Here is a 13,972-nt window from a genome sequence, read left to right as displayed (position 1 = left end):
GAGGGCTGTGCGGCCCTCCAAAGAAATGCCACCCCACACCATTACTGACCCAATGCCAAACCGGTCATGCTGGAGGATGTTGCAGGCAGCAGAACGTTCTCCACGGCGTCTCCAGACTCTGTCATGTCTGTCACATGTGCTCAGTGTGAACCTGCTTTTATCTGTGAAGAGCACAAGGCTATGAGCTGAGCGCTGCGATTGGCCAGCGCTACAGCATAGGAGAAGAAGACGCCGGCAGGATCAAGTGGGTGGAGCCTAACTACGAACATACCGGAGGCTATAACCGGAGAACGGAGCGGCGCCCGGGGATAACAGTAAGTGCAGTGGGATCCCTGGGCGCCGCTCTACACTTCTGTATAGTTAGTTTAGAGGCTTTCCTCTGGTGAAAGGTCCTCTTTAAGTGTTCCCTTTATTTTTTTGAGCAGTGTATATTGAAGAGAATAGTGCCTAGTACTGACCCCTGAGGTACCCCACTAGTGACAGTGACCCAATCTGAGTATGTACCGTTAATAACCACCCTCTGTTTTCTATCCCTCAGCCAGTTACTTACCCACATACAGATGTTTTCTCCCAGTCCGAGCATTCTCATTTTATATACCAACCTAAATCGCACAGGGCAAAGGCATTTTCTGGAGTTCCGGTGACGTACCGGGCTCTCCATGGGACTGCCAGGTGGAAGCTTCCGCCAAGCAGTGAGCCTGGTGACGTCACCAGCACTGATGGGCGGGCTTTAGGGCTGCCCTAGCCTGTAAAACGGCTAGGGCAGCCCTAAAGCCCGTCCATCAGAGCCGGTTGAGCTCTGAACCCGGACAACCCCTTTAAGTGCACAGGTAATGGTGCACTTTAGGGAGGGAAAAGACTAAGAAAAATATAAAATTAAGTATATTAGAAAAAGTTTTATTAGCGCATTAGAGACATCATATTAAAATTTCACACACAGGTTTAGTTACTCTTTAATTATGGTTTTGAGATCCGGCAGAGTTAATTAAACTCTCGGGATTAAACTGATCCGTGCTATTTAATGCTTTTGCATGCATCAGTTTCGGCCGGATCTGGTTGTATTAAATCAAAACTCAACATACCGGATACAGTATGAAAATCCTTGTAAGTCAATAGGCGCCGGATCAATTTTTTTTCACAATTGATTTTCATGCCGGAGCAGGTTAGTTCTATTTCACAAACGGGACACAAAACTGCAGCTTGCAGAGGTTTTGTGTCCAGCAACATAACGGAACGGATGAAAGGATTGACAATGAATGGGAAAATAACCTGCCGGATCTCAAAACCAGAATTGAAAAAACGCACATGTGAAAGTAGCCTTAGGCTCCATTCACACGTCCGTTGTTTCTTTCCTGATCTGTTCCGTTTTTTGCTGAACAGATCTGGACCCATTCATTTTCAATGGGTCCTGAAAAAAATCAGACATTGAGCTGTCCGTTTTTTTTCCAGGACCCATTGAAAATGAATGGGTCCAGATCTGTTCAGCAAAAAACGGAACAGATCAGGAAAGAAAAAACGGACGTGTGAATGGACCCTTACTTTCAGGAAGAATTTTACACTAGAATTGTAGTGCAGCTTTGGCGCAAAACGTCACAACTTAGGTCATGCACCTTTCCCGCACAGCTATGCCTCTTCCTGCTAATCACCACCCCCTTTTCCAGTAGAAAGAACCCCTAGTTCACTAGTTGTGCCACTTTTTAGACGGTTTACAAGTGCCGACATATTAGTAAAGTGGGGCCGTGGTTTACAGCACACAGTAAGTACAGAAGAACCTTTCTCATGTTACTTGTGTGTACAGCCTCTAGGGATCATCCATGGTGAATAATCCTGATTTGGCTGAGGGTAGGGTAATCCCTTTCCTATTATACAGGACCTGCACTGTGGGGCTCAGCACATAGGTGATCCGCTCATGGCTGAATTTCTCATGTGACATATGAGTAATGAGATCCTCTCGGATACAGTCAGAGGCTAAATGAAGTCTGTAGACATAACTAATAAACAATATTTATATGCAGTGTGCCTAGTGGGCTGACTTTTTCCCGAAGTTCTGTCACCCGCGTCCCTCTGGATCCCTGCACGACCACCGCAGTCGCGCAGATTAAAACATCCAGCGATGATTTGGAGGGGGGAGGGGGGGGGGGGCTGCAGCCAATAGCAGTTCACGATCACGGCCTGCTCCTGCTTTCCTAGCATTACAGGTGACGTCACCCATGATGCAAGAGGGCTGGTTAAATAATACATTTTAGCCCTTGTACATGTGCTCTAAAATAACAAAAGAAGTGATATATCCCTTTTTCTTCCAGTGCTGCTCTCCAGTCCTCCCTGCCACTGACGTTCTGTGCACACAGGTCACCATGCAGCCAATCACTAGCCTCAGGCGTACACGGCACATCACTTCTGAGGTCACTGATTAGCTGGAGCGGTGACCTGTGTGCACCGAACGTCACCTCTGCCGTAGAGGAGAGGACCAGGGATCGGCAGAGAAAAAGGGTGAGTGTTAATTTTTTTGTTATTTTAACACCTGTAAAGGGGTTGCCCAAGTGTTTATTCGATTCGTGGGACATGGATTGGCTGGAGTGCAGACCTGTGTGCACAAAACCAGGATGTCTCCTCTGCCGCCATGGAAAACAGATGGAATTCATTGGTTTAAAAAAAATATATATAGCATCCTAACCCCTGCAGGGCCCCCCCCCCCCCCCCGATATCTATAATGACCTCCTTGTAATGCTCCTAGTTTCTATAATGCTCCCATAGTAGCCCCAGTATATATAAAGTCTCCCACAGTGCCATCCTATATGTAAAAATCCCCTTGTATATAAAATGCCCCCAATGGTGCCTCTAGTATAAATTAGTAACTCTTTTTCTTGGTGCCCAAAAAGGTAGAGTTGGAAGGGGGTAGGTACTAGGTATCTAGATAAAGGGAACTATGATAAATAGTGTGTATGTTTAAAATTAAAACATTAGAGCGCTTGCTTAAATCTTTTGAAACATCACAAGGCCGTATCTTTTTCTTATTCTTTTCGTAGGTGTATACCATATATGCTTTGATTTACCTTATTTGTAGTGAAACATGGCATCCACTTGTAGTGAAACATGGCATCCACTTAAGATATAATTAATGTTCAATGCACTAGCCCTCCTGTGCTTGAACTGGGACTTGTAGTACTATTGAAGACTCGCTTTAGTACTGGCTGTTCTTGAAATGTCCCGTTGTCTAATGTACGGAACCCAGTATATTATATCTGACAACAAGAGACTGCTGTGACAGTAGTGTTCATCCAATCTGCGGCAGCTAAAAAGTACACATCGTAAAGTCCCACAATCCCGAAAGGCCCTCCAGGGACTCCATAACTTCAGAAATCTATTATGTTGCCTACCTTTCCAACTAGCAAGTTCTATAAGACTGCACATTTGGTCTGCCTTAGGCTACTTTCACACTAGCGTTTTTCATTTCCGGCATTGAGTTCGGAAGTTTGGGCTCTATACCGGAAAAGAACTGATCAGGTATATCCCCATGCATTCTGAATGGAGAGTAATCTGTTCAGGATGTCTTCAGTTCAGTTGATTTGACTGATCAGGCAAAAGATAAAACCGTAGCATGCTACGGTTTTATCTCCGGCGAAAAAAACTGAAGACTTGCCTGAATGTCGTATCCTGCATTTTTCCCCATAGGAATGTATTAGTGCCGGATGCCGGTTCCGTCCTTCCGGCCTGCTCATGCGCAGACCGGTAAAAATGTGAAAAAAAAATTGAAAAAAGGTACAAGACGGATCCGTCTGTCCGCATGACAAGCAGAGACGGATCCGTTCTTGCAATGCATTTGTGAGACGGATCTGCATCTGGATCAGTCTCACAAATGCTTTCAGTCACAGGCGGATCCGGCAGGCAGTTCCGACGAGGGAACTGCCCGCCGGATCACACTGCTGCAAGTGTGAAAGTAGCCTTATCCATTTATTGCTCTATGGTAGGGTGTTCTTGGCTCAATCATTTTAGAGGTATCCACATTTATAGGCTTCTATGGAGAGTGCCTGACTCCTTTTTCTAGTGATCACGGGGCTACTATCAGCGGGAAAGATTTTAGGTACTTCATAGCACACCCAAATGCTCTCCACTGACTGTACCCGAAATCTGTATTCAAACGTATTTCATTTACTAATAAGCCAGAAGATTAAACAGTGTACTCCACTTGACCATGTTGTTTTTTTGTTTTTCTTTTTTAACTGAACCTGGACAGAAATGTTGAGCTTACCTGTAGTCTTGCGAGAAGTTGCCTTATTGTGTTTGGTATAAGTATGGTCTTGCTTAGTCATGTTGTGTATGTAAGTACTTATTCTTGAAGTAATATTTATGCTGCTTCTTGTGTAGAATCTGTCACAAAGACGATGGATCGACTAGAAAATGACCTGTTTGACATGCCGGATTACGAACACACAGAAGATGAAAGTTTCCCTCCTTTACCACCACCACGTTCTCCTGGTGCGGCGGATGATGACAATGAAGACTTAGCTAATGGAGGTAGCTGTTGAAAGTCTACATGGACTTCTTAGTTGTATATTACATCATGATAATGCTGATATCAGATTCAGACAGATGAATTAACCACTTCCCATCTGGGCCCTTTGCCCCCTTCCTGACCAGGCCAAATTTTGCAAAACTGACATATCTCACTTTATGTGGTAATAACTTTGGAACGCCTTTATTTATCCAAGTCATTCAGAGATTGTTTTCTCGTGACACATTGTACTTCATGATAGTCATAAATTTGAGTCAAAATATTTCACCTTTATTTATGAAAAAATCCCAAATTTACCCAAAAATTTGAAAAATTCGCAATTTTCTAAATTTCAATTTCTCTGCTTTTAAAACAGAAAGTGATACCTCATAAAATATTTATTTAACATTCCCCATATGTCTACTTTATGTTGGCATCATTTTGGAAATGTCATTTTATTTTTTTTGGACGTTAGAAGGCTTAGAAGTTTAGAAGCAATTCTTCAAATTTTTAAGAAAATTGCCAAAACCCACTTTATAAGGACCAGTTCAGGTCTGAAGTCACTTTGTGGGGCCTACATAGTGGATACCCCCATAAATGACCCCATTGTAGAAACTACACCCCTCAAGGTATTCAAAACCGATTTTACAAACTTTGTTAACCCTTTAGGCGTTCCACAAGAATTAAAGGAAAATGGAGATCAAATTTTTAAATTTCACTTTTTTTGGCAGATTTTCCATTTTAATCAATTTTTTTCTTTAACACATCGATGGTTAACAGCCAAACAAAACTCCAATATTTATTACCCAGATTCTGCGGTTTACAGAAACACCCCACATGTGGTCGTAAACTGCTGTATGGGCACACGGCAGGGCGCAGAAGGAAAGGAACTCCACATGGTTTTTAGATGCCATGTCCCATTTGAAGCCCCCTGATGCACCCTTACAGTAGAAACTCCCAAGAAGTGACCCCATTTTGGAAACTAGGGGATAAGGTGCCAGTTTTATTAGTACTATTTTTGGGTACATATGATTTTTTGATCATTCATTATAACACTTTATGGGGCAAGGTGACCAAAAAATTGGTTGTTTTAGCACAGTTTCTATTTATTTATTTTTACAGCGTTCACCTGAGGGGTTCAGTCAAGTGACATTTTTATAGAGCAGATTGTTACGGACGTGGCGATACCTAATATGTATACTTTTTCTCATTTATTAAAGTTTTACACAATAATAGCATTTTTGAAACCAAAAATTATGTTTTAATGTGTCCATGTTCTGAGAGCTATAGTTTTTTTATTTTTTGAGAGATTTTCTTATGTAGGGGCTCATTTTTTGCGGGATGAGGTGACGGTTTTATTGGTACCATTTTGTGGGACATACGTGTTTTTGATCACTTGGTGTTGCACCTTTTGTGATGCAAGGTGACAAAAATTGCTTGTTTTGACACAGTTTTTTTTATATTTTTTTTTATGGTGTTCACCCGAGGGGTTAGGTCATGTGATATTTTTATAGAGCTGGTATTTTACGGACGCGGCAATACTAAATATGTCTATTTTATTTTTTCTATTTTTAATTTTTTTTTTTATTCCTTACTTGGGATTTTTTTTTTTTTTTTTTTACATGTGAAACTTTTTTTTATTTTATTTTTTCAACCCTTTATTTTATTTTATTTTACACTTTTCGTCCCCCATAAGGTCATACAAGACCTCTGGGGGACATTTACTTCACTTTTTATTTTTTTTTACACTGTTGATTTCTCCTGTAACTGGGGCTGACATAGTAGCCCCAGTTACAGGACAAATGCACCCCTATAGAGGCTGTACAGCAGCAATCCTGCGCTGTACAGCCTCACAGCAGGGCTGATCGAGGTCTCTGAGAGACCTCATACAGCTCCTGCACTCTCCGGTCACGGCGGTCACATGACCGCCGGGCCGGAACAGGAAGCGCACAGCGCTTCCTGCTCTGCAGACACAGCGCTCAGTGAGCGCTGTGTCTGCAGCGATCGTGAAGGCAGGGACACCTGGGCACTGTCCCTGCCTTGTCTTAGGGTTGCCCTGCTGTCACTGACAGCGGGCAACCCGATCAGCAGCTGCACGATTAGCGTGCAGCTGCTATTTCTGACAGGACGTTTTAAAACGTGCTGTTAGAAATAGACGTCCACCCATAAGACGTTTATATCCTATGGGCGGATGTGAGGCGGTTAATGTATGTTCTGTTCCAAAGAGGGGTTCATAACTGATCTTCTTGTGAGCAACAACAATCCGCTCTTGCCTGTTTTGGCCAAGGGAGAAGTTGTACACAGTAGATCATAGTGAGGAGAGCATCTAAGTCTTCAGGGAGTGCAGATCACACAGGCTATAATGTATCATGGTATAGATGGAGAGAAGCCCACACACAGGAAAGGGGAGAGATTTTATATATTTTTCTCTCTGCTTCAAAGATGTGCAAAGCCTTGAAATGTTATGAACCTTATTCTCTTCAGTTTTCGGCAAACAATGCTGTTTTCAGATTAGTCGTTGTCCTGTTTCTTTTTCTGTTCTGCGTTTGTCTTGAATATAAAGCTACTTATTAATTTCTTTGAAGATGACTGGACTAGGAACATGGGAGAAACACAACCAGAGGAAGCGCCAAAGCCTGCCAGAAGAGTCGTAAAGAGACCGCAGCCAAAACTAGATGCTCAGCGGTATGTGCTAAATACTCTAATTCTTTTCATCTATCAAATGGCACCTGATGAGGTGTGTGGGATTTTTATAATTATGGCATATTCCCATGAGGCAGACTACTTGCAGAAATTTCTATGATTGTCTGGTTCATCTGAATGGGCTTGCAGAAATCTGTGTGCTTGCCACCAGAACACCACCGTTCATTATTACCTGTGGAACTGTTTTTAATTTGCAGGAGGCTCTATTAACACAACTGTGTTTGTTTGGCGAACTGCAGATCCACAAAACACGGACACCGGCTGTGTGCACCCTGCATCGTGGTGCGGACACAATGACTTCAATGGGTCCATGATCTGCAAAAAGTGGCCAAAGATAGGACATGTCTTATCTTTTGTGGCGTGGCCCCACGGGCCCGGTAGCACACGGAAGTCCTTCCATGTGCTTATGGGGCCATGCGGCCACGCCTCAAAGTATGGGTTATGTTCTATTCTTGAAGTCAGTGGGTCTGCACCACGATGCAGGGTGCACACAGCCAACGGGCACAGTTGTGTGCCAGAATGTGTGAATTCACCCTTAGGCCTTGTTCACCCATTCAGCATTTAAGTATGGCATCCACACTTTCATCCTGAAAGAATTGCCAACATTTTGTAGCTAATGCAAGTCAATTGGGTATTTTTTATGCTCTGTTCAGAACGGCTGTGGATTAGTCTCATTGAATGACTAATCCACATGCAGATCCGCTGGCATTGGATTTCTGCTGATAGATTCTTCAAAAATACATATCTGATTTATCCTAGTGTGTGAACACTTAAGTGATGGGCTTATATAAAAGGAGCTGTCAAAGGAATGGGCAGAATTATTATTATTTTTTATATATATAAAATGTTCGATTGCAAACAAAATCGCTCAGGCAGTCTACACAGAGATGAATGTGGGTGAATTGGAGGAAAATGAAGTCTTCTCTGCCTCAGCTGTGTTCAGACCACTGGAAGTGTGTGGAACTGTTAGATAAATTTCCAGAAACATCCAGAAAATGGAACATGTCCAGTGTAATGTGGAAAGGGGATGTAATTGCGTACGCTGTATTAGGTCAGTTTCAATTGGTGCAGTTGTAAATAAATGTATTGCGAGAGCCTGCCCACCATACAGAGGTGATTGGCATTACACTGACATCTCTTCTTGTGATAGGTCTGATTTATCCATGCAAACCACGACTAACTGACATGTTGTGCTCTTTTTATATAAAAGATAGTTTTTCAGTAAATGCAGTAGTGCAGTCTTAAAGTACATCCGCACGGGGCATACAATACAGTGTAAGAGACCCCTGTGAATTTTGCTGTGGATCATCACTAAGGGTATTTTCACACTTGCGTTTTTCTTTTTTGCCATAGAGTTCCGTCCTAGTGGCTAAATACCGGAAAATAACTGATCAGTTTCATCCCCATGCATTCTGAATGGAGAGCAATCTGTTCAGGATGTCTTCAGTTCAGTCTTTTTGACTGTTCAGGACGGAGATAATACCGCAGCATGCTACGGTTTTATCTCCGTCCTGAAAAGTAAACTGAACTGAAGGCATCCTGAACGGATTGCTCTCCATTCAGAATGCATGGGGATGAAACTGATCAGTTCTTTTCCAGTATAGAGCCCCCTAGGACGGAACTCTATGCCGGAAAAGAAAAACGCTAGTGTGAAAGTACCCTAAACCTGCTTGTCATTTTAGTACATTTTGTCCTGTGTCTTCTAATGTATTTCCCTCTAGGCTCACTTCACAGCGGGGCTTGCCTGCTTTAAGGAATCTGTTTGATGGCACAAAATTCAAAGGCAAGGGACATGAGGTGAGCTGTGACACTTGTGGTCATTTTGTGTTTTGTAAGTAATTAGACATCGCAGAGAAAAATGACTTTTCATATAAAACATAACTTTTACTGCTGTTGGTTAAAATAATACCCCATCTTAGTATATATGTTAGGCTACGTCAAATGAATAGACAAGGCCTTACTTGGACGTATCAGGATAATGAAGTCCGATGTATAGAAAAATTTACGGCAACTTACAGTTAGATGACTGTGGACCTGGCCAAACGGTAGATAGAGAGGTGGTGGATAAGGGGAAGAGAACAATATCCCTAATACAACCCTCAATGTACCCCTGCCTACAGGCGGAGCACCCGCCCCGAAAGGGGCGACCCCCCCACCTCTCGGTGGCTAAACCCTCACTGTCGCCTATTGATACCCTGCCTATAACGATCGATGATGTTCGTCCCTTCTTGGGAAATTGACCCGACGCGTTTCCCCAGACGTAATAAAGGCTGGTTCATCAGGGGACTCAGGATAGTTGATAGGTTCTTGCAGGGTTCAATAGATAGATAGATGCCCAACTGATAGTAGTGGGCAAAGACTCTGATAGTTGCATAGCAGACCTCCTGGTATAGTAAGGTGACCTTACTATACCAGGAGGTCTGCTAGGTTCTTGCAGGTTTCAATAGATAGATGCATAGCAGACCTCCTGGTATAGTAAGGTCACCTTACTATACCAGGAGGTCTGCTATGCAACTATCAGAGTCTTTGCCCACTACTATCAGTTGGGCATCTATCTATCTATTGAACCCTGCAAGAACCTATCAACTATCCTGAGTCCCCTGATGAACCAGCCTTTATTACGTCTGGGGAAACGCGTCGGGACAATTTGCCAAGAAGGGATGAACATCATCGATCCTTATAGGCAGGGTATCAATAGGCGACAGTGAGGGTTTAGCCACCGAGAGGTGGGGTCGCCCCTTTCGGGGGCGGGTGCTCCGCCTGTAGGCAGGGGTACATTGAGGGTTGTATTAGGGATATTGTTCCCTTCCCCTTATCCACCACCTCTCTATCTACCGTTTGGCCAGGTCCACAGTCATCTAACTGTAAGTTGCCGTAAATTTTTCTATACATCGGACTTCATTATCCTGATACGTCCAAGTAAGGCCTTGTCTATTCATTTGACGTAGCCTAACATATATACTAAGATGGGGTATTATTTTAACCAACAGCAGTAAAAGTTATGTTTTATATGAAGTCATTTTTCTCTGTGATGTCTATATTGGAACTTTTCGTAACCCTATAAATTCCACTGTGATTTGTTTGTAAGTAATTAGTACAGGAGATAAAAAAGGGGAATTGTTTCTGTCCCCCGCCATTAAAACAGTGGGGTGTTCTACACGGTTCACGAAAATATGTCCGTCATGTGGTCAGAGTACATTTTTACGCAATTGTTTTGAAAAAGCTAACTGCTCAGTAGGGCTAGGGCTACTCAGCGACATGTGTGTCATTTTAAAATGATAATGGTGTCGCACTGCAACATGACAGTTGCAAAAAAATCTATCTAAGTAGTGTTACACCATTAATTGTCATTACAAAAAATGTTGCGTGACCCATGTAGCCCTAGCCTAATGCTCGGGACAAATCTAAGGCTAGGTTCACGTTTGTGTAAGGGGCATATGTTGCAGATTCCATAATAAAAAAGCACAAAATTGTGCAGCAAATAAAATGACTCATTTATAATCAAAGGAGTCCTTTGTGAGCCTGTCCCTAAATTGTAGTTATTAATATGACAAAACAGTGAAATAATTACCGTATGTATTTGGTACTAAAATAGCACAAATGGTGCCAAATTGTAAATGTATATGATTGTATTTTGCTCATTTTGGGCAACAGAAAAATCAGTTGGTCTTTAGTAAACCGTTTTTTTGTTCAAACTGATAAGAATATGACTTAAATGAGTGTTTGTCAGGAGTTCAAAGGTAACTGCTACAGATCACCTCATCGGTGCAAGCTTCACTGTGCGGTGAAGCAGAAAGGAAGTTAGGCTATAGAACCAAAACTCATTTTTTTTTTTTTTTTTTTTTTTTTTTTAACAGTTTAACTGAAAAAAAAAAAATGATTTTCAGCCCAAAATGAGAAGAATGCAATGATAAAAAATTGCCCCTGAAGGTGTTCATAACCTTTTTAAGTACCGGTTTACCAATCTAAAAAGTATTCTGTAAAAAGAACGCGTGGCTCCTCACCTTCCAGTGCAGGCAGTGTGCTCCTCATATAATGCATCTGCATGACTTGGGAGATGGATGGGACCTCAGTTGGAAAACCTATTTTGTTGTTCTCTGTCTCTCACAGGCAGACGATTTGAAGGTTCTCATGAGGCAGATGGAGAATTGGGCGCACAGACTGTTTCCAAAATTGCAATTTGAGGACTTTCTTAGTCGCCTGGAAACACTAGGGAATAAGAAGGAAGTACAGGTAAGTGAGGATGGAGCAGAACATGCTGTCCTAAATTGTGATTGCTTTACTTAATAACCATTTCGCCTACTAATTGTGGCATTGACCTTCCACCCTGATGAGTGTTCCTGCCCCACCTCTGTGGCATCTCTGCATAACGGACTGCTAATGCCTTGTAAGTGTATATTCATATGCAGCAGATTCATTGCAGACGTTTCAGCAACAAAACAATTTATTTCATACCTCTGCATGGAGTTATTTCTGCAGCATGTGCATGGACTTCAGGAAACTATGCAGGTGAATTGGACAGTTTAAGAAAGGTCTGCAACAAATCTGCCAAATGTGAGTGTACCTTATAGTGTATGTGTTACTCGCCTGTAAATATCCTATGGAGAAGGAACTAAAGATAGGATAAATAGGAGTGCACATGAGTGATATGGTTTCAGCTTTTAATCAGATCCGTATCCGTTTTTGTGTCAGAGTTGCATCTGAGTGTATTCAGTTTTTCACTGATCCAATAGACTTTAAAGGGGTTATCTGAGGCTGGAAATTACCCTCACACTGATTCTACTTACCTGGCTTCTTGCGCCGCACTTGGTCCCTGCACGGCTGCCGTTGCTTCTCCCCGTGCGCGGATGAAAACATCCGGTGTCGGGGAGGGGGAAGAGCCAATGGCAGGCGGTGACGGGGACAACCCTCCCTAGCGTAGCGGGTAAGGTGAGTTTAATTTTTTATTTTTTTTAACCCCCTCCATCCCTAATTTACTTAGCATTCTGTATTAAGAATGCTATTTTCCCTTACAACCATGTTATAACGGAAAATAATAAAGATCAGGTCCCCATCCCGATCGTCACCTAGCAACTATGTGTGAAAATCGCTCCGCACTTGCTTGCGTTGCGTGAAAAACGTACAATATAGAGCTTGCTGCGATTTTTCACGCAACATACAAGTGATGCATGAAAATTGCCGCTCATGTGCACAGCCCCATTGAAGTGAATGGGTCCGGATTCAGTGTGTGTGCAATGCGTTCACCTCATGCATTGCACCCGCGTGGAAAACTCACCCGTGTGAAAGGGGCCTTACTGTTGGACTGAGAGGCCCAGTCAGTTTTTATACTGCACTTTACACTTGGTTAACCCTTTAATGACAGGCTGGAAAAGGCCCTTAATAATTAGAAACTTTTTGTTGGACTACTAAAATATTTTTTGCTGCATTTTTACATGACACTTAAACCTTCATATGTTTGACATAATCGCCAGGTCCAATAGAGGAAGCGACACAGCTGCTGAGCGCTATGCACTGATTAAAGAAAAACTTAGGACTTTCTACTCGGGGTCCTTGATTGCAGGAGCTTTAGGGCTCTTTCACACGAGTGGATGCCGTGTGGTTAATCTGCTGCGTGAAAGAGAGCCAAGCCGCACTCTGGACAGCAGAGACACGGAGCATTAACATGATCTTTTTACTACATAATCACGCTGACCACTTTCTCACTGTGATTTTGTAGTAAAAAGATCAGAGGCACGTAACATTATCAATCATGGTAATGCTCGGTGTCTCTGCTGTCTGGAGCGGTGCTTGGCACTAGGGATCGACCGATTATCGGTTTGGCCGATATTATCGGCCGATATTGAGGATTTTGACCGTTATCGGCATCTATTTTGCCGATATTCCGATAACTTATTGGGAACACAGAACGCGCTGCTCTCAGCGCTCTCTGTGTTCCCTCCGCAGCACAGGGGAGAAGGAAGCCGTGTCTCCCTCCCCCTGTGCTGCTGCTGCCGCCAATGAGAGGAGAGAACATAAGAGGAGGGGAGGGGCTGTGGCCACTGCGCCACCAATGAAGATAAGCCTCTCATTCATTCATATACAGGAGGCGGGAGCTGGCTGCAGAATCACATAGCCGGCTCCCGACCTCTATGAGCGGTAGCTGCGATCCGCGGTAGTTAACTCCTCAGGTGCCACGGATCGCAGCTACCGCTCATAGAGGTCGGGAGCCGGCTATGTGATTCTGCAGCCAGCTCCCGCCTCCTGTATATGAATGATTGAGAGACTTATCTTCATTGGTGGCGCACTGCGCCCCCCCCCCCCCCACCCAGTATTACTCATTGGTGGCAGTGGCCACAGGATCCCCTCTCCCCTGCTCCTCCGATCGGAGCCCCAGCTGTGTAATCCTGGGGCTCCAATCGGTTACCATGGCAGCCCGGACGCTATTGAAGCCCTGGCTGCCATGTTCAGCTCCATGCTGCTGTGTGCACTATGCACAGAGCAGCAGGGACAGTGTGAGCTCCTATTCACCCTGATAGAGATCTATCAGGGGGAATAGGACAAGGGTTCTAGTCCCTAAGGGGGCTAAAAGTTAGTAAAAAAAAAAACACAAAAATATTAAGTATAAATGAAAAAGATTTATAAAAAAAAAATAAAATACACATTTACAATAAACAAAAAAATACACATTAACAATAAACATATTAATTTTCAGCAGATTTGTGTAGGAATTTTTTTTCTCAAAAATGAAAATTCCCAGAATATCGGTATAAATTATCGGCCTGAAAGTTCACAAATTAT

At 43.1% G+C, this 13,972-nt stretch overlaps 1 protein-coding gene across 3 annotated transcripts in view; it reads left to right on the top strand.

Annotated features, from left to right (window-relative positions):
* TIPIN (TIMELESS interacting protein) overlaps nucleotides 1-13,972 on the top strand; it is a 35,787-nt gene that overhangs the window by 16,813 nt on the left and 5,002 nt on the right. For all 3 annotated transcript variants that reach the window (XM_040414295.1, XM_040414293.1, XM_040414294.1), the window contains exons 2-5: nucleotides 4,366-4,515; nucleotides 7,078-7,177; nucleotides 8,917-8,992; nucleotides 11,306-11,428. In XM_040414295.1, coding sequence (XP_040270229.1) covers nucleotides 4,383-4,515; nucleotides 7,078-7,177; nucleotides 8,917-8,992; nucleotides 11,306-11,428 — 432 coding nt within the window. In that variant the 5' untranslated portion in view covers nucleotides 4,366-4,382. The remainder of the gene's footprint in view (nucleotides 1-4,365; nucleotides 4,516-7,077; nucleotides 7,178-8,916; nucleotides 8,993-11,305; nucleotides 11,429-13,972) is intronic.

The sequence above is a fragment of the Bufo bufo genome, chromosome 1 (genome assembly GCF_905171765.1).
Source record: "Bufo bufo chromosome 1, aBufBuf1.1, whole genome shotgun sequence".
NCBI classification, from domain to species: domain Eukaryota; kingdom Metazoa; phylum Chordata; class Amphibia; order Anura; family Bufonidae; genus Bufo; species Bufo bufo.
The sequence above is the reverse complement of the archived record's forward strand: the minus strand, read 5'-3'. Positions and strand labels throughout refer to the sequence as shown.